Raw genomic sequence first — 18,890 nt, 5'->3', positions numbered from 1 at the left:
CACCCCATCATGGGTCGGCGACATCTATTATACTAGCTAGCTCTCTCTACGCGAAGAGCTTCAGGCCACTGCCGTGCTTGCCGACCTCGCACACCCCGCAGACCTTGCAAACGGTGCCCTTGTACTTGCTGTGGTACTTGGAGCCGTCAAAGGCGCACTCCTCGTAGGAAGTGCCGCTGTAAATGGGTGAGTGGCTGGCTGCGCAGATATCAAACTCGGCAAACTGGTCAAATTCGATCTCAATAGCGTCTGAGGGGTTACGCTCGCATTGGGCCTTGGCTTTCTTGGCCTGCAAAAGGTGTCAGTCGGGATATATTTGGAATAAAAGGCTGATACTCACGTTTTCAGTCAGCTTGCTGGAGCCGCCATTGGCAATAATGCGGTTGGCAAAGCTCAGTGCTGAACCGTAGTTCTTGTTTCTTATCGCCAATTGCATCGCGTTGTGCAGGGCCAGCTGGCGATGAGGAACCTCAATCTTGGGGATGGTAAAGTAGGCTGACAACTCAAGGTTGCGCTTGAGCTGCTCGCCAGTGGTGCCGAGCTTGCGGCGGCTGAGCTCAATCTCCATGGCCACGGCATATTCGCTGGCGGATGTGATGAGCTTCTTCGCCTCGGCGACCTCGCTTTCGCTTGAAACGGCGTTGATAAGGATGGCGTGGAGGATACCCTTGAAGATCTGAAGACCGTCCTCGAGCTTGTTGGTCTTCATCGAGTTGTAACCCTGTTGCAGATCGTTGGTCGCCAGGAACTCGAGATCCCTGGGCACGATCGGCAACACCTTTCGAGGGTCCGTCTCCTCAATCGTACGTCGGACGTAGTTGACCAACGGAGGAAGGTTTGCAGAGGCTGGAAGATACGTTTTTGATGCCTGGTAAACTTCGAGGAAGCGGGGCTTCAGCGGCGCAAAGTTGACTGCTCCCACTTGTCTGTTGAGGAGTTGCATTGCTGACTCGAATGAGCCACCAGCAACATGATCCACGGCCAGAGGAGAGTTGCGAGCCCAAAGGTCGGCCTCACTGCTTCCAGCACCACCAGCGTCCGCACTGTCAACGTTTACGAAGTCGCCCTCGATCTCGGGAACGACATCATCACCCAGATCCCAGCCTGCCGCATCCTCATCATCGTCGACGTCGATGAGGTTGCCATTCTTCTTCGCAGCGACATCCTCCTCGACGTCGTCATCGAAGCCGTTGGCAGCTGCGGGAGTATCCTCCAAAGACAGTCCTTCAACCTGGCCAAGCAGGGCCTTCTCGAAGACAGACTGGGAAGTGGCCTTGGTCGGCCAGTTTGCCTTGAATGTGGGGACGACAGGCTTAGGGGGCGTCAGAGCCTCCCCAATCGTAGGCGTCTCCAATTGGTCCTCGGTGAGACCAGTGGCCTCGAGAATAGCCTGGCACTCCTCCTCCAAGCCGTGGGACTTGGCGGTCATGTATGCCAACGGGTCTGAGTCTTGTTAGTCGAGATCTTACTAATGCTTACATTGTAACAAACTTACACAGGTCGATTTCCTTGAACATCTGGATCCTGTCCTCAACCTCACCGAGGTAGAGGGCGTTCTGGAAACGTGCAGTAAAGTCACCTCTGTGCTCGGCAATCTTGGCCATACGTGCCAGCTTAGAGTGGTCACCGGTGGACAAATACAGGAATGAAAGCTTGTCGAACTGCTTGAGCTTTTGGTAGGCCATCTCAACGACCTGGTGGTTTCCGTGAGCCAAGGCCTCGGCGCTCAACCTCTGCCAAAGCTTAGGACGATCAAGCTCCTTGGCAGTCTCGACAGCAACGTCCAGGTTTCCGCACTCGATTGCGAGCTCGAAGCGGGTTGCGGGGTCCTGCACGAATTGCAGAGCAATCTCGGGGTATCCCTTCTTCTGAAGGTAGGAGATGATGGATTGACCAACAAGACTGGAGTTCTGGATGATGTGGAGCATTTCCTCGTAGTTACGCTTGACGAGGGCCAACTTGAATCGGTATTCGGTGGGATCGACGTGGAGAACCTTGGGCTTGGCCGCTCTGTCAAGGCAGTATACGTTACGGCCCTTGACACGGACCAGATAGACGGTCTGGTCAAGGGTGCGGACAATACCGTTGTCTCCATTCAGAAGCGTGTACTTGATGTGGTTGAGGGTCGAGTACAACAGAACACCAGCATCATCCCAGGTTGCGCTCTTGATTCGGATAGTCTCGTGCAATGTGCTGACCTGCTCGAGGGTCTTCGTCACGATAGTGACGTTGTGCTTGCTCAAAAGGGCCGCGTACAGCCCATCATTCGACCACACAACGTACTTGACACCGTTGACAGCCAACTCGGCGACACTCTTCTTCTGTCCGATGTCGTAAAGATGCACAGCGGTGGGCGTAATGATGAGGAGGTTGCCGGTACCACCAAAGTAGATGTCGCTGGTTCCGACAGGAGGCTTGAAGGAACGGGTCGTGTTGTTGGAAAGATCCTTGATGTCGATTGTCTGGCTAGACGTGTTCAGGACAGCGAAACGGTTGCGGGCGACGAAGATGGCCGAGTTGCCCTGGCCGCGCTTGGACTCGGTGGGCTCAATGGCACCGGATCCATCGCGAGGAAGGTTGATCAGTTCGTAAGACCCGCTGTCAGAGGGAGAGGTGACGAGAACGGAGCGTTCGGCCGGGTTATACGACAAGGTTCGCGGCGGGGTCCAAGGGCTTCCAAGCTTCTTGAGAGAGAGTAAAGTCGGGCTTTCGGTACTCTTCTGGAAGTCGTAGGATCTGACGTGCTTCTCCTTGGTGATGTAGAAGAGGTTGTTCTGGTATACTGACGATGCCGGTCTCTCTCTCTCCAGCTTGAAGACCATGACACCGTTATCGTGGCCAGCAGCGAACAAATTGATCTCGGGGTGGGCGGCAATGACCCAGAATCGGTCGTTCTCGCGCTTGAAGGACTGCACCGCGGTGCGCTTGTTGAGGTCCCAGACGCGGATGGTCTTGTCCTCGCCGACAGACAGGATCAAGTCTTGGTGGGGGTGGAACAAGCAACCAGAGGCGTTCTGGAAGTGTCCTCTGCAGGTGTCGACCTCCCAGGCCTTCGTTTCGCTCATGCGCCAGAGCTTGACGAGTCGGTCATCGCCAGCAGACACAATCAGCGGCATGGTCGGGTGGAACGCAACCCAATTGACACCGCGGTCGTGGCCTTCCAGGACAAACTTGACAACAGCATCGGTGTTACCAAACATGTCGGTCTGGTTCTGGTTCGCGCGCGCGACCTGGTCTTCGAAGGTCATCGATGTCGGGGCCGAGTGCTTCTTGCGCAAGCCGGAAATGTCCCAAACTCGGACAGACTGGTCGAGGGAGGCAGAGACAACGAGGTCTTCCTTCGGGTGGAATTGGGCGCACATTGCGTAGTGGTTGTGTCCGGTCATGGTGCAGACTGCGAATCAAGGTTAGTTACCTTCACAGCCCTCGCGGGATCCTAGGGATTGTGCGCACTTAGAGAGCGGTTCTGCCAGTTCCATATCCTGATCGTCTGATCGTCGGATGCCGACAGAATCCATGGCAATTCATGATGGAAGAAGACAGTGCGAACGTAGTCGAGATGGCCGTTCAAGGTGAAGAGGCATCGGCGAGTCTGGTAGGACCAGACCTTGATCTTGTAGTCGTCACCTCCAGAAACGAAGAGGGGTTGTGTCTTGTGGAAGTCAATTCCTCGAACCGGGCCATCGTGCTCTTCGAATCGATCGATCAATGTTCCCATGCGGTAATCCCAAAGCTGAATCGTGGAGGAGTGAAGTGCGACGAGGATCCATGGTCTGGTAGCTGTTCGTCAGCAAGGGGGCAGACTCGAGGGAAGCTATGGGTTGAAAGCTCACCTCTTGGGGTGGAAGGCGATGCCCTTTGCGCGGGAGGACTTGGACTCGAACTGTAGACTACATGAGCAATGGACTCGAAAAGAAGATAGGATCTCGTCAGAGACCCAATGCGCCGAGGGCGGAGCGTACCTTGGTCAACATGCCCGAGGAGGCCTGCATTTTGGCGGGGAGGTGAAGCCGGAGCTTCTAGCAACCAGCAGGGGGGGAAATCAGGCGGCACCTCTGGAGAAAACGGGATTCAAGTGCAAGCCAGCTTACCGACCGAGAAAGGCTGCAGCTGGAGTGGAAGGGGATGGTGACATTCACGGGTCACGAAAAGAGGACGCGGTGAAGGGGTTGGATGCGTAGAAGTATCCGTAGTGAGGTAGAGAGATACGTAAAGGCCACTTCCTCGTCTCAGAGCCCCTGGTAACAATTCCGCTTCGTGGCCATCTGTAAAGTGTGGGTTATTTCTGTGGGTCCAGCCTAATGGGTGCCGATCGACAGGAGCTGCCCGCATCAGAGTTCCGCCGACAACCGTGTCCTCACCGCCCGTCCCTTACATACGTACCTTAGACGCTTAGGTAAGGTTTGCCAGATACCTGGGGACATTGAGTCTCCCTTTCAATGAGGTGCCACGCTGCCAGATGCTTAGGCCCGGACTGGGCGAAGCTGAGGTAAGCAATTGCCCCTCCAATAGGCCCGTTTTTCTGCCGTTTCTCCCCGTGGACCTAACACCCCTGGCAGAGGAGACGCTAGTCTTCTTTGGTACAGCTCTTTTGTCAATGTGTTCAGAAGGCGGGCTCACTTACACCAGTCCCCCAGACCGAGCACCTCCTAGTATTATCTACCTAGCGATACCTGACGTTTGACCCGCCTACCATACCTTACGGAATTCACCTTTGGAAGCCCCTCCAAGCATTCTTGCACCAGCCATGCGACAGAGGCGATAAATAAATCACCTTCCGCGGTGTCCCTGTTTTTTTCCCTCTCCAAGTTCAAGATATTTCCTTTCAGAGGTTGTCTGTCTTAATATTCGCCCACCTTTGCCCTCCTTTTCGGCTGGGAGGAACAAGTCGTCGAGAATTCCTTCTACCCATTCTCGACCCCGAAGAAAGTCGACACTCTTTCTCTCAATCTCCTCAGCCAACAACTATCTGCAAACACCCACAACTCCGAAGAACAGCCTTGCGCCGGCCGTCGCGCTCCCTCCTTCACCATGGTGCGGTTGTCGCAATTGCCAATGGGCGTTGGCCTGTCACTTTTGGCAGCTGTCAATGTCGCCGCAGTCCCCTCTGTAACTGTGGACATGAAGGCTGCCTTTCCTTCTGGCCCCTATCTCCTAGAGCTGCTGTAAGTGAACCTGCCCTGCCCTGCCCTGCCCTTTTTCCTTCTTTGTTTCACTACCGGCTAACACCTTCGTTCTAGTGAGACAGCTGCTGGTGAAAACGCAACTGCCTACTTCCCTCTCCTCGACCGCATTGCTAGTGGGCACTTCAGCGAAGCCAAGACTGACAAAGAAGTCTACGACAAGTTCCTCCTCACTCTGAATGAGGATGGGCACATTACCACACCGGACGCCCTGTCCACTTTCAAGCTGGCCCTTTCCCTACGAACCGCCGCTCCTCGCATTGAAGCCCACTATCAATACTACCGAACTGCCGTAGAGCCCAAAGTCGACACCGATACTCAAGATGGCTGCGATGTCTGGGCTGAGCAAGGAGGAAAACAGTACTGCACTCCGTCCCTGGATGCTGCAAAGGATTTTGCGTTGGATGGCGCAAAGGTGCTGCCCTTCGACCGAGTCCTAGGATCTGGTAAGGAGGCCATCTTATACGCAGATCCGACTTCGCCTTCATTCGGGTCTTTCCACATCGCTCTGGCTCAGAAGGCTCGTAATGGAGAGCTTGAGTACCGCCTGCGTTACACGAAGCCGGCTGGCAAGTACGAGGAGCCTCTGCCCGTCAGCGGATACGGAGTTGAGTTAGCCCTGAAGAGGACCGACTACATCGTCATTGATGACCGAGAGGCGCACCAGGACGACGCACAGAAGACCGTCAAGACTGAGGAGGTCTTGGACGCTGCCGAGGAGGTCGCTGATCTGAAGCCGCTATCAAAGTCTGAGGTACAGGAACTTGGTCTGAAGGCTGCTTCCTTCGTCATGCAGAGCCAGAACCCCTTTGAGACGCTTCTCAAGTTGTCGCAAGACTTCCCCAAGTTCTCAACTTCCATTGCTGCCCACAATGTGTCTGCTGAGTTCCTCGCCGAGCACCAAGTCAATCGCCAGCAATTGGTTCCAAGCGGCATGAACGTGCTTTGGATGAACGGAGTGCAGCTCATTGAGCGCCAGATTGAGGCATTCACCATCATTGATCTTCTCCGCCGTGAGCGCAAGCTTATCGACGGCGTTCGCGATCTTGGGTTCACCGGCGGTCAAGCCGTGTCTCTTCTCGGCCATCCCAAGGTTGCCGAGTCCAAGTCGGACGAAGAGCCCCCGCGATTCGACTGGACGGATGACCTTGAGGAAGAGCAGGTCATCATGTTCCTTAACGACCTTGAGAAGGATGAGCGATACCAGGATTTCCCTGACCAATTGACTTCGGTGAGTCTGACCCTCTTTTGCTTGAGATTAAAATACTAACTCCCAACAGCTCCTTCAGCGTGTCTACCCTGGCCAGCTCCCACCCATAAAGCGCGATATCTTCAATCTCATCATTCCCGTTGATTTCTCCAAGATGGAAGATCTCAGCGTCGTCGCTCAGATGAACTCGTTCGTCCAGCGGAAGCTTCCCATTCGTTTCGGTCTAGTTCCTCTGACGCCCACTGAGGATGCATTCCAAATCAGCAAGATTCTCTACTATCTCCTCGACAACTACGGCTTGGATGGCTTCATTGAGTATCTCGATGCTGCTATGCAGGCCTCCAAGACTGAGAAGCCGGACCAAGGCTCGTTTGACCAGGCCATCAAGGACCGTGAGCCTCTTCCAGACTCGAAACTCCTTTCTTTTGCCGAGGTGGTGCAGTCAGACGAACTTGATGGCATCGTCAAGCTGGCCAAGAACTGGGCAAAGAGACTCAACGCAAACACGCCCGTTCCGCCTGTCTTCATCAACGGTATTCCGGTTCCTCGCGAGGGCAACTGGCTTCAGGCCATGAGTATGAAGGCTTCCAGTGACTTGCAGGCGATTCAGCGCGCCGTTTACCTCGGCATGGTCGATGAGAAGGCCTGGATCCCGGATTTCTTCCTCGAGAAGGCCGTCAAACGTCGCAACACCTATATTTACCCAGAAGATGAAAAGTCACTGCAGGTCCTTGATGTCAACAAGATCTACACCGAGTTTGACGGTCTGTTCAGCAAGGTCCCGGTGGTTGAGGCTTATGCAGACTCGACGAAAGAAAACTGGGCTGTTCTGACGGTAGTTGGAGATTTTGCCTCAGACGAGGGAGCAAACCTTCTTCTGTCGGCTTTGGCTTTCCGTCGCAACAACCCTGGCGTGCGTCTGGACGCTGTGCACAACCCTTCAGTATCTGCCTCAGCTTCTAGTGTAAACACGGCGTTGAAGAACGGCGGCGACAAACTTGCTGAAGCTGAGACTCTTTCCGATATCAGGGACATCCTCCGTGCCGCTACTGGTGATTCGGATGCAATCTTCACTGCAGTCTTCAACGAGTTTCTCTCCTTCGCCGCGATCAAGCCAGGTTCCAACCTGCTTATCCTCAACGGCCGTGTCGTTGGGCCTTTCACCGAAGAAGACCCCTTCCAAGGCGACGACTTCCAGTTCCTCTTGGAGTTTGAGCAGAAGGCCCGCATTCTTCCCGTCTATGCAGCAGTGGACGAGCTTGGATTGACAGACAAGATCGCCGGTCCCCTGGCAGTTGCCAAGATCACGTCAGTCACGGCGCTGTCGACCATCTCTGACCTCCCTGCTGGCATTTTCGAGTCTGCGCCATCGTTGCGCGTCAGTGCCCACGATGCTTGGAACTCAACCTACACTGCCATTGAGATCGGAAACCCCGAGACATCAAGCATCCATTTGGTTGGTGTTCTCAACCCTGCCAGTGAGCAGGCACAGCGGTGGGCGCCTATCCTCAAGGTTGTCTCTGAGCTAGAGGGCGTATATCTGAAGCTCTTCCTTAACCCCAAGGACAAAATTGACGAACTGCCTGTCAAGAGATTCTTCCGATACGTGCTGGAGTCAGAGCCGACGTTTGATGAAGCCGGCAAGGTTCGCGCACTTGTGGCATCCTTCAAGAGCTTGCCCTCTGAAGCTCTTCTTAATGCTGGCATGGACGTTCCACCGTCGTGGCTCGTTGCACCCAAAGTCTCGCCCTTCGACCCGGACAACATCAAGCTCAGCTCCATCAAGTCGAACGTGCACGCCTCCTACGAGCTCGAGAGCATCCTTATCGAGGGGCACTCTCGTGAGGGCGGACAGTCGCAGCCTCCCCGCGGTGCGCAGGTCGTTTTGGGCACTGAGAAGGAGCCTCATTTCGCCGATACCCTGATTATGGCCAATCTTGGATACTTTCAATTCAAGGCGAACCCGGGATTTTACAATATTAAACTCAAGGAGGGCAGGAGCACCGATATTTACACCATCGATAGTATAGGTGCAAAGGGATGGGCTCCCGTGCCGGGCGATGAGGGCACCGAGGTGGTGCTGATGGATTTCCAAGGCACGACTCTGTACCCTCGCCTGTCACGCAAGCCAGGCCATGAAGAGTCCGACGTGCTGGCCGAACCCGAGGACAACAGCATCGTCGGCCGTGGCCTCAAGTTCGCCGGAGGCATCCTGGGTAAGAAGAAGTCCGCGTCCGACGAGGAGCACGCCGAGATCAACATCTTCTCCGTCGCCAGCGGCCATCTCTACGAGCGCATGCTCAACATCATGATGGTCAGCGTCATGAAGAACACCAAGCACACTGTCAAGTTCTGGTTCATTGAACAGTTCCTCTCCCCCTCCTTCAAGGATTTCATCCCGCACATGGCCAAGGAATACGGATTCAAGTACGAGATGGTGACCTTCAAGTGGCCTCACTGGCTGCGTCAGCAAAAGGAGAAGCAGCGCGAGATCTGGGGCTACAAGATCCTCTTCCTCGACGTGCTCTTCCCCCTCTCCCTCGACAAGGTCATCTTCGTCGACGCCGACCAGATCGTCCGCACCGACATGATGTCCCTCGTCAACCACGACCTCGAGGGCAAGCCCTACGGCTTCACGCCCATGTGCGACTCCCGCACCGAGATGGAAGGCTTCCGCTTCTGGAAACAGGGCTACTGGGCAAACTACCTCCGCGGCCAGCCCTACCACATCTCGGCCCTCTACGTCGTCGACCTCCGCCGCTTCCGCGAGCTCGCCGCGGGCGACCGCCTCCGCCAGACCTACCACTCCCTCAGCGCCGACCCCAACTCCCTCGCCAACCTCGACCAGGACCTGCCCAACCACATGCAGTTCCAGATCCCCATCCACAGCCTGCCGCAGGAGTGGCTGTGGTGCGAGACGTGGTGCTCCGACGAGAGCCAGCGCGTCGCCAAGACGATTGACCTCTGCAACAACCCGCAGACAAAGGAGCCCAAGCTCGATCGCGCGAGGCGCCAGGTGCCCGAGTGGACCGTCTACGACGACGAGATTGCCGCCCTCGACCGCAAGCGCAAGGGTCTGCCTGCTGAGGCGCCCAAGAGGGAGGAGAAGACGGAGGTCGTTATCGATGATGGATCGGAACAGAAGCCTGTTGTCGTGGAGGAGGTGGAGAAGAACACAAAGAGCCGCAACTGGGAGGAGCCTCCCTCGGAACAGACGCATGTTAGAGACGAGCTATAGACACACATCGCGAATTTGTAGGTCAGAGAGCCTTACGGTTCCAGTGTAGAGTTGCGCACAGCATTGAGTATTACATAGAAAGATGGGAAAGAAACGAACAATCGCATTCCATGAAACTTTCTTCAACTTTTTTGATTTGATCTAAAATGATAAAAACGGAACGCTCGAAATGTCATCACGTCTTTTTCTAACGTGGGTATATCGAGCTCATGTATAATGTTCATACGGACCTCTCATAAAGTCCAGTATCAAGCAAAGCCCCCGCCAAAACGCCATCGCCATCCCAAATTCGTACGACTCCGGAACACCTCTCTATTGACTTCTTCAAACAGAGAAAAAAGCCACGAGTTCATAATGCATGCATGACCATAACCATCCGTTGGAAACGACGACGCTCTAATGCGAAATATACTGGAACACGGCAGACACTTCCGGCTCCCCACACTCCTGCCTCAGCAACAGGTCCTGAATCGGCTTCAACCCCTCGTTGACAAAGTGGTTCCACGTGCTCGTGTCGCCGTACAGCATGGCAGGCGACTTCATATACTGCCTGCCATCGGGCTTGCACCGCTTACACTTAAACGTGTCGTGCGTGTCGGATTTGGTGCCGGGCCGGTACTGGAACAGCTCGCGCAGACTGTCGAGCGAAAAGTGCCGCTCAACATCCTCGGCGGAGTCGACGACGCAACTGGACAGCGATTGCTTGTGGGACTGGCGCTGGAAAATCTTTTCCTCAATGGTTCCCGTGGCAATGAAGCGGTAGACGAAGCAGTCCTTCTTCTGACCGTCACGCCAGACTCGAGCGAGGGCCTGTTGGTCTGCGGCGGGGTTCCAGTCGGGGTCGAAGAGGACCAAGCGGTTGGCGCCGATGAGGTTGAGACCGCAGCCACCAGCCTTGGAACTGAGTAGGAACACAAACTCATCTCCGTCCGGGTTGTTGAACTTGTCAACGAGCTTTTGGCGCTTGTTGACGTTCATGGTGCCATCAAGGCGCAGGCAGCCGTAAGCACGATTACGGCAGAGCTTCTCGAACAGGTCAAGCGTCTGTGTGTAATTGCTGATGAGTACAATCTTGTCGTTTGTGTCCTGGCGGATACGGGCGAGCATGCGGTCGAGGACTTGCATCTTGCCTGAGTACCAAGGCTTAATATCTCTATCTCTGCCACGCGCCTCTTTCGGGACATAATCATCGGGGAAGCAGTTCTCCGAACCAGGCAAATCGTCCGAAATGTTGAGCAGATCCGGGTGGTTGCAGAGCTTCTTGAGGATGTTGATGGCTTTGAGGGGTTGACTGCCCTTGCCACGGAGAAGCGCCTGAATGTCCGGACTGGTGATGAAGTAGTTGTAAAGGTCGAGCTGAAAGGGTGCAAGATTGCAGAACACGACATGCTCGTACTTGACGGGCAAGTACTTGGACAAGATGTCGTTGGTGCGGCGAATGATGAACTTATTGACAATGCCCAAGAGCTCGGACAGACACTCGTCGCCCTTCTTCCTTTCAGACTCGAGGGCGTCGGCGTCACGCCCGCGAAGAATCGGAAGCTCGAATCTCTTGCGGAACTCGAGCCGAGTACCCAGGAGATCCGGGTTAGCGAAGCTGATCAAGGAGAAGTACTCGGACAAGTCGTTCTGAATGGGCGTTCCGGACAGAATGACTCGTCTTGTGACATTCAAATTGTTGAGTGCGCTGAAAGTCTGACTGTCTCCGTTCTTGAGACGATGGCCTTCATCGCAAAGCATAAGGCCGATCTTGGTGTGCTTCAGCTCCTCAACGTTCAGCCGAAGAGTCTCGTAAGATACGATGATGACTGGTCTTGTGACTGATCTGCCGCTCGCAATAGCCCACTGTCGCAGCTGTCGCGTGAGCTCTTCCTTGGACGCCTTTCCGTCAATTGCAAAAGGTGTGACGGCATCGGCACCGAGCCACTTGACCAATTCGTTGGCCCAGTTGCGCACCAAACTGGAAGGGCACGCAACAATTGCTTTCTGGATTGTGCTCTTTCCAGCATCCGGGGATTGCTTCAGAAGGGTCCAAAGTAAAGTGATGCATTGCAAGGTCTTTCCGAGACCCATCTCGTCGGCCATGATGCAGCCATTGGCCTTCTCCTCAATCATGCCAGTGACGCATCTGTACATGAACTTGACACCCTCGACCTGATGTGGTCTGAGAACCTTGGCCAACCGTGGGTCGATTACAACAGGAACTCGGGGGTGCTCCCCTTCGACCTTCTTCTTGATTCCGAGAATCTCCGCCAGACTCTTGTGGACGAGAGGCGCGTCAATCTTAGTCTCGGCCTCGGCTTCCTTCTTGTCTTCCTTCTTCTCGGGCTCTTTGGGCTTATCATCGATAGTCGGATCGTATAGCACAATGGCAAACTCGCCACTGGGGTCGTGCAACGGCTTGGCAATGAATTGTGCTCCCGTGCGCAGACCAAGGGTTGGCGGAGGTCGATTCGGGTTATAGGCACTGGTATTCTTGTTGATCAGAGGCACCGAGAATGCCTTGCGAAATACTGTTGACTTGTCCTTGGCCTGGAAAACGGGGAATCTGTTTGCATCTCGGTTCGCTAAAGCCAGGCGATCGGCATTTGTGTAGGGCTTGTCGGCGTCAGTCTCGCCATCAGCGCCCTTGTAATCGACCCTTCTCTTCTTGCGCGCCGGTCTGTCGGTTGCGACTGTTCTCGTTGCTGAACCAGGGCATTTGAACGGTCTTGACAACTTATCGACCGACTGGGGAGTTGGCCATCGCTTAGACGGCACGTTCTCCTTGTTCGCGATCGGGGTGGCGGTGACGTCGACAGTCCTATGGAGGGGTTAATAAAGTGCCGTGTTAGTTGGAGAAGCATTGACTAGAGTTGCGTACATTGTGAACCGCGGTTCGTAGTGTAGCAATGCTGCAGGTGCAGTGTATGCGCAATCCCGGGGGTAAGGCTTCGCAGAGAGCAGCAGAGAAGTGGCGGACGAAGATGGAGGGAAGAGAATAAGAGCAATGTTCCTGGTCGGAGGGCCCGGTGTTGATTTGGGGCAAAGCGCGACTCGACCCGCGTCGCCACTCAAACACGCTTTCACGTGCACCAGGCACCAGGGCCCATCTATTTAATCTGCTTACCTCATCACTCCTGCTTATCTAAGGCTTTCTTTTGTGGGGTTCATCCACTAAGGTTTAGATTGTCTGTGCTCACTTACACTCAGCTTCCTCCTCCTCCTCCACCCCCAACATGTCGATGTAAATGGTATAACTTCACGGGGCACTCAGCGACAACTTGGCGCGTCAATCTTCTTCCCGGTCCTTCGTCAGAATTATATTGTCAAGTGGCATCTTTCGCTACCAAGATGTCCCCAATGATTGGGCAATAGTTCGGCGCGGTGAAGCCGTGCGTGAGAACCAAAGTTGGCGTCGTTTTAGTCTTGGTCCTAACGATGCAGCTGACGATCCTACCATGATCATACGTGGCTAACTAAGCCATGATGCTTGGCTTCCGCCCAATTTGGTGACTTCAAAAGCTTTCGAGTTCTCCTATAACCCTTGCTATCTGGCGAAGATGATGAGAAAGCAAATACTGTATCGGATGCTTCCCAATCTTCAGTCATGTCGTCCGGAGTAGCAAAATTCGAGTACAGTCACCGTATCGGCAAGGAGACCATCCGTCTTGTGCGCATCCTGGGCTGCGGAGCAACTGACGATGGACCGTTGCAGCTTTCACTGGAGGAACACGCCCTTGATAACCTGCCAGCTTACCGTGGCCTCTCTTACACATGGGGATCCCCCCTCGCAGAAAAGGAGCCCTCTGAGCAAATCGGACATCAGCTCGTAACAAACTCAGTGATGCTCAACGGCCAACGCTTTGAAATCTTCCCGAACCTACACGATGCACTGTGCTGGATCAGAGCGCACAACTCCTGCGACCTGTACTGGATCGACGCCATCAGCATCAACCAGGCCGACGATACCGAGAGGAGCATGCAAGTCGGCATCATGGATCGCATCTACAAAAAGGCTACCCGCGTCGACATATGGCTAGGCTCCGTCACTGACGAGCACCACCCAGCCGAGGTATCTCGTTTGGTTCGCACAATGGCAGAAAATACTCAGCGGAACTTCAGCTTCGACCAAGAGAACTCCTTCTTTGACGACGATGCTCTGAGCAGATATGGCTTGCTGCATGTAACCGATGACGTATGGTACGCATTCGTCGCCTTTTTCGAACGCAAGTGGTTTAATCGTGTTTGGGTCGTCCAAGAGGTCGCCTTGTCAAGAGACGCGTGTATTCTCTGGGGCAACGATGTTATTCCGTGGGAGACGGTGGCGTATTGCTCCGACTTTTTGTACGAAAGTCGTCTGTACGAGCAATTGTCAGAAGTCTTGTACGATAACAACCCTACAATCAAGGACGTCAAGATCGGCAGCAACTCGTCGGGCATTGTCGCAATCCAGAGGTGTAGACACGACATACTCGATATGTGGGACAGCACCACGCTGGACCACATAGTCGGTCCTTTCGCCTGCACGGGCGGAAGCAGCAGAACCAAGACAGCCGGTGCGCTGTTATTTTTGATGCTACGCCTGACGGTCGGGGTGGAAGCCACCGACCCAAGAGACCAGGTCTTTGGTCTATTGGGCATTCTCAACCTCCTCTTGGATCTTAGTGGTCGTACAAGGACGGAGCTGGAGGCCAACTACCGCAAACACTGCACGCCCGTCAGCATCTACACCGACACGGCGGTCTTCATTATGGAAGATTGCAAGAATCTGGCTCTGCTCACGGCGGTTCCCGACGACTCGGTCAAGAACATCCGGGCTCTGCCGTCCTGGGTGCCCGATTTCTCTGCAAACGGACCATCTGCCTTTCTGGCGATGAGGTGGCCCGCTGAGATCCCTTACTTTGATGCCTGTCGTTCCATGCCGACGAAGTACCGTGTCGTCGATGATAGGCAACTCCACGTCAAGGCTTTGTGCGTTGGCACAGTGTCGTTGGTAGGCGAGGTATACTCGGAACTAGCTACGAACGGAAGCTTCACGCAATGGGCCGACTTCCTCTTGCAGTGCGACCCCGTCTATAAGCCGACAGGGCAGTGCCGAGTAGAGGCATTCTGGAGGACGTTAATCGGTGACCGAGATGGGTTCACGCACCCCGCACCCGGCAGCCTCCAAAAGGCGTTCCATTCGTGGATCGCGGACCACGTTGTGTGGGAGGTGTACTGCGCCATGAAGAAAGGCGCCGACATTGAAAAACGCATCAGCCGTCTAGACAGCATCAAGAGACTTGCCGCGTCGGATGTCAGCAAGACGGTGCCCTCGTGTGATGTGATTATGGGATATCTGAAGCAGCTCAAGGAGTGCGAGGAGCAGGAGCAAGTTGAAGGCCTGTTTGATCGCTTCAAGCACACTTGTCAGGTGTACGTGAATCTCGCTTTTGAGACGCTCTGGGAGAGGCGGCCATTCCTAACGGATGGTAGCCATATGGGACTTGGAGGCCGATCCGTGCAAGAGGGGGATGGGATTTGGGTGGTGGCCGGCTGCCCGTCACCTCTTGTGCTTCGAAAGCTGCCGGTTTCTTCTATATCTAGGCCTTTCAGCTATCGATTGGTTGGGGAAGCTTATGTGCACGGCATCATGCACGGGGAGGCTGTTGGTGAGGATATGTTGTGGGAAGATGTCTGCATCCAGTGACAGCTTTGCTAGGTAGGATTTATGGTGATTTTCATATATTATTTGCAATCCATCTTCGCTCCTCGATGTGTGCGAACAAAGAAAGAGCTACTATGCAACGAATCAAGAACTGAGCAATGTTGAATCCACGGATACTTCGGTGAGTGTTATACCGAGGCTTACCGAGGTTCCCCCGAATTGGTGAGTAACAAGGTGAACCCCCACAATGGGAGCGTTCTAGGGTACCTGTTCACAGCCAAAATCAGGTGAGACATTGGGCCAGACGGCAGGGGCCTGTCGCACGCGTCCACCTCAACTTCTGCGGCCCCCAACTCGAAATCTTCAACGCGACACCCCTCAGCGCAAGCCGCACATTCCAACGTTTCTTTGCGCCAGGCACATTCTTGTCTCAAGGTACGCAGACTGTTCGCAGCATCAATTGGATTGTTATCAAACTCAATTGACTTCAGAGCTGCATATCGAGTCATCGACATTGATTCCCCCACGCCTAACAACAGCTCCATCTTCACATGCTCCGCAACAAACACCACCACCACCACCACAGCCACACCTATTCGTAGTTCGTACGGAGACGCTCGCCCGCAACGTCTCTAGTCTGGGTGGATCCCAAGAACCCCCCGGTCCCCCGGCACCTCTCCGCTTTCTCTCACCAAGCTTCCCTCGGTCCCTCGTCTCAAACGAAACAAAGCACGGCTCTCCCTCACTCTCGCTCTATCTATCTATCATCCTAGTACTCCATAATGGCCGACCCCTCCCCCTCCCCGTTCTCTTCCTCCCCCGGGACCACCCCGCTCCGTCCACCTTCTGCCCGCATCTTCTGGATCGTCGACAACTGGCCCTCCATCCTCGGCGGCACCGTCCTCACCCACTACGCACACTACCAGTACCTCTCCCGCGTCCGCAGCCCGCACCCGAACCCCGTCAAGAATGCCCGCTTCTGGGCTCTAGCCTCTGGCGGGTGGATGCTCACCTACCTCGGCATATGCACCGGAATCGCCGTCGCCCAAGCCAAAGTCAATCACTACCTCGACCCTGATAACCGCCTTCAGTACCGCGATTCCTAACGTACTCCAACACCTTCTACTAGCTACAATCACTACTTGACTACCGCCTCGCAACAGAACGATCCTGTCCCAGCCAGCTGCCCACCATGTCCGCCGACTTCTGGGCAGGCTACATAAGCGGCGCCGTAGGCATCATCATCGGCAACCCCCTCGACCTCCTCAAAGTCCGCCTCCAAGCTCGCCCGGCTTCCGCCCCCTCGACACCCCTCCCCTCCGCCTCCTCCCCGCTCCCGCTCCCGCTCCCGCTCCCGCTCCCGCTCCCGAGCCCCACCGCGGCCGCAGCGGCATCCTACCTCCGCCACTTCGAATCCCCCGCCTCCCTCGTCACCGGCTCCGCCGCCCCGATCCTAGGCTACGGCGCCCTCAACGCCCTCCTCTTCGTCTCCTACAACCGCACAGAGGCCGCCCTCAACCGCGCACTCGACGTCCAGTCCAGCCTCTGGACCACCTGGCTCGCCGGCGCCGTCGGCGGCCTCGCCACCTGGGTCGTGAGCACCCCGACAGAGCTGATCAAGTGCCGCGCCCAGCTCTCCTCCCCGCCCGCCTCGAGCTGGGCCATCACCAAGGACGTCTGGCGCGCCGAGGGGATCAGGGGTCTCTACTTTGGCGGCGTGGTGACTGCGCTGCGGGATAGCGTCGGGTACGGGTTTTACTTTTGGTCGTACGAAATCACCACGCGATGGATGGGCGTCGGGGGCGACGGCGTCAAGGAGACGAATCTGAGAGAGGAGGCCGCCAAGGTGTTGCTCTGCGGTGGTCTCGCGGGCATTGTGACGTGGGTGAGCATCTTCCCGCTCGACGTCATCAAGACCCGCGTCCAGACGCAGGCTTTCCAAGCTCAGGCACAGGTACAGTCACCCGAGAGGTCACCTTTGCTTGCGGCACAAGGGCTATCGCAGCAGCAGCAGCAGCAGCAGCAGCAACAGCAGCCGGCGAAGCGTGCAGGCGCAATGCAGGTCGCGAGAGAAGCCTACCGCGAGGGCGGGATGCGAGTCTTCTTCCGCGGGCTCACGGTCTGCAGCGTGCGCGCCTTCGTCGTCAACGCGGTTCAGTGGGCAGTGTACGAGTGGGCGATGTATGAGATGGGCGAGGGCCGAAGGCGGCCTGCTGCTGCCATTGAGCCTGTGGGACAAGTCATGTGAGGAACCACGACTTTGGTGATACAAGGCGACATGAGAAAAATGCCGTTTCCATAGTTTTGGGAAACGTCTCGCGGTGGTCAGCTTGGTGGTTTCGACATGTCACCGCAATGTTGCCGCTTGTGCGTGCACCTTGATGGAAAAGTTGCCGAATACTCTCCGGCATCACAGACAACCACACAACCACACAACACAACCACAGAATAACGAACTGGGCGAGCCGAAATGGCGTCCACTATATAAAGACGCCCAGAATCGCTAAAGCGACTACTATAGATCCTTTACGCACCAAGAATAGACTACATAAAAAGCCATCAAACAACTACAGCTGCAATCATGACCACGACCGAGTCCAAGACAGCCTCTCTAGCCGAACTCAACCGCGTCTTCTGGGAGTTTGTCAGCCCCGATTTCCTCCAAACTTGAACCCCTTCTCTCAAGCTATGAAGCTAACATTAACATGACTCTCAGTGCAAACGCAGACACCTTCCTAGAACAGGACTGGATCAAGGTCTTCTCCGAACAGCTCACCCGCTTCCTCCGCGCCCAGGCCCCGAACCTAGGTCTCCGGCCCCGCGATACAAATCCGTCGTCGAACCCCGTCCGACTTTTAGACTACGCTTGCACCTCTGGCGGTGCTTCATGGGTAAGTATCTTGTACTCCTGCGTCCTACATATCCCTCCCCCAGCTACGGTACCCTCCGACAGGATAACGCGTGGTTTTAGGCCCTCAGCCCCTTCGTCGACTCGATCCTCGGCATCGACATCGCACCCGCCATTGTACAGCGCTACAACGACTGCGCGGTGCGACTGGGATACTCTCCAGAGCAGGTTCACGCTATCGCGGGAGACTTGGCTTCGGATGGAGAGCTGGCTGCGGAGGGAGAGTTTGATGTGGTTATCATATCCATGGCGCTTCATCACCTTGACGATCCGCGGGGGATGTTGGATCTGCTTGCGAAGAGGGTGAGGCCTGGTGGGATTTTGATTGCTGTTGAGGGGGTTGATTATAAAGCTGCGAGGTCGGAGAGTGAGATGCTCGAGAAGGGAGATGAGAAGGGAGGGAAAGGATCTGGACGGCATGGAGGTAAAGCTCATGAGCATGAGATCCACCAACACGATGTTCTCAAGACTACGAATCGGCATCTGGTCTTCAGCGAGGAGCTTTTCAGGGGATGGTTCCGAGACGCTGGGTGTGACGAGGGGAAGTTTGCGTATGTTGAGAATGAAGAGGTCAGTCATATTCCGGAGGAGGCTTCTGGGAAGGTTGGGGGATTGGATAGGAAGATGGTCATCGCTTCCTCAGTGAGGAAAGAGTAAGAATGGACTTGTGATGCTTTGCTAGGAATGGACCATGTTCGTTAGCAATTGATGTGTCAAGCGAA

The 18,890-nt window shown here is 55.3% G+C and overlaps 6 protein-coding genes across 6 annotated transcripts; 4 read left to right on the top strand and 2 right to left on the bottom strand.

Moving 5' to 3' along the window:
* Positions 1–46: 46 nt before the first annotated feature.
* On the bottom strand, positions 47–3,992 carry CLUP02_12635 (coatomer WD associated region; the record flags this gene model as incomplete). The annotated part of the gene is made up of 6 exons (XM_049291599.1): positions 47–289; positions 341–1,443; positions 1,496–3,394; positions 3,454–3,773; positions 3,834–3,883; positions 3,963–3,992. 6 exons carry the CDS (start codon positions 3,990–3,992, stop codon positions 47–49), a joined length of 3,645 nt encoding a protein of 1,214 aa, XP_049148744.1.
* A 467-nt stretch (positions 3,993–4,459) lies between these two features.
* Positions 4,460–9,631, top strand: CLUP02_12634 (UDP-glucose:Glycoprotein Glucosyltransferase; the record flags this gene model as incomplete). Its single annotated transcript, XM_049291598.1, has 4 exons — positions 4,460–4,489; positions 4,882–5,165; positions 5,241–6,414; positions 6,464–9,631. The coding sequence occupies 4 exons, from the start codon at positions 4,460–4,462 to the stop codon at positions 9,629–9,631; spliced, it is 4,656 nt and encodes a 1,551-aa protein (XP_049148743.1).
* A 396-nt stretch (positions 9,632–10,027) lies between these two features.
* CLUP02_12633 (SNF2 family domain-containing protein) lies at positions 10,028–12,851 on the bottom strand (the record flags this gene model as incomplete). The annotated part of the gene is made up of 3 exons (XM_049291597.1): positions 10,028–12,434; positions 12,495–12,723; positions 12,818–12,851. 3 exons carry the CDS (start codon positions 12,849–12,851, stop codon positions 10,028–10,030), a joined length of 2,670 nt encoding a protein of 889 aa, XP_049148742.1.
* Positions 12,852–13,220: 369 nt separating this feature from the next.
* On the top strand, positions 13,221–15,302 carry CLUP02_12632 (heterokaryon incompatibility protein; the record flags this gene model as incomplete). Its single annotated transcript, XM_049291596.1, has 1 exon — positions 13,221–15,302. The coding sequence occupies one exon, from the start codon at positions 13,221–13,223 to the stop codon at positions 15,300–15,302; it is 2,082 nt and encodes a 693-aa protein (XP_049148741.1).
* Positions 15,303–16,042: 740 nt separating this feature from the next.
* Positions 16,043–17,508, top strand: CLUP02_12631 (uncharacterized protein; the record flags this gene model as incomplete). Its single annotated transcript, XM_049291595.1, has 2 exons — positions 16,043–16,315; positions 16,390–17,508. 2 exons carry the CDS (start codon positions 16,043–16,045, stop codon positions 17,506–17,508), a joined length of 1,392 nt encoding a protein of 463 aa, XP_049148740.1.
* Positions 17,509–17,841: 333 nt separating this feature from the next.
* Positions 17,842–18,825, top strand: CLUP02_12630 (methyltransferase domain-containing protein; the record flags this gene model as incomplete). The annotated part of the gene is made up of 3 exons (XM_049291594.1): positions 17,842–17,900; positions 17,977–18,151; positions 18,232–18,825. The coding sequence occupies 3 exons, from the start codon at positions 17,842–17,844 to the stop codon at positions 18,823–18,825; spliced, it is 828 nt and encodes a 275-aa protein (XP_049148739.1).
* Between the last annotated feature and the right edge of the window lie 65 nt (positions 18,826–18,890).

This window comes from Colletotrichum lupini, chromosome 6 (genome assembly GCF_023278565.1).
Source record: "Colletotrichum lupini chromosome 6, complete sequence".
In the NCBI taxonomy this organism is placed as follows: domain Eukaryota; kingdom Fungi; phylum Ascomycota; class Sordariomycetes; order Glomerellales; family Glomerellaceae; genus Colletotrichum; species Colletotrichum lupini.
The sequence above is the reverse complement of the archived record's forward strand: the minus strand, read 5'-3'. Positions and strand labels throughout refer to the sequence as shown.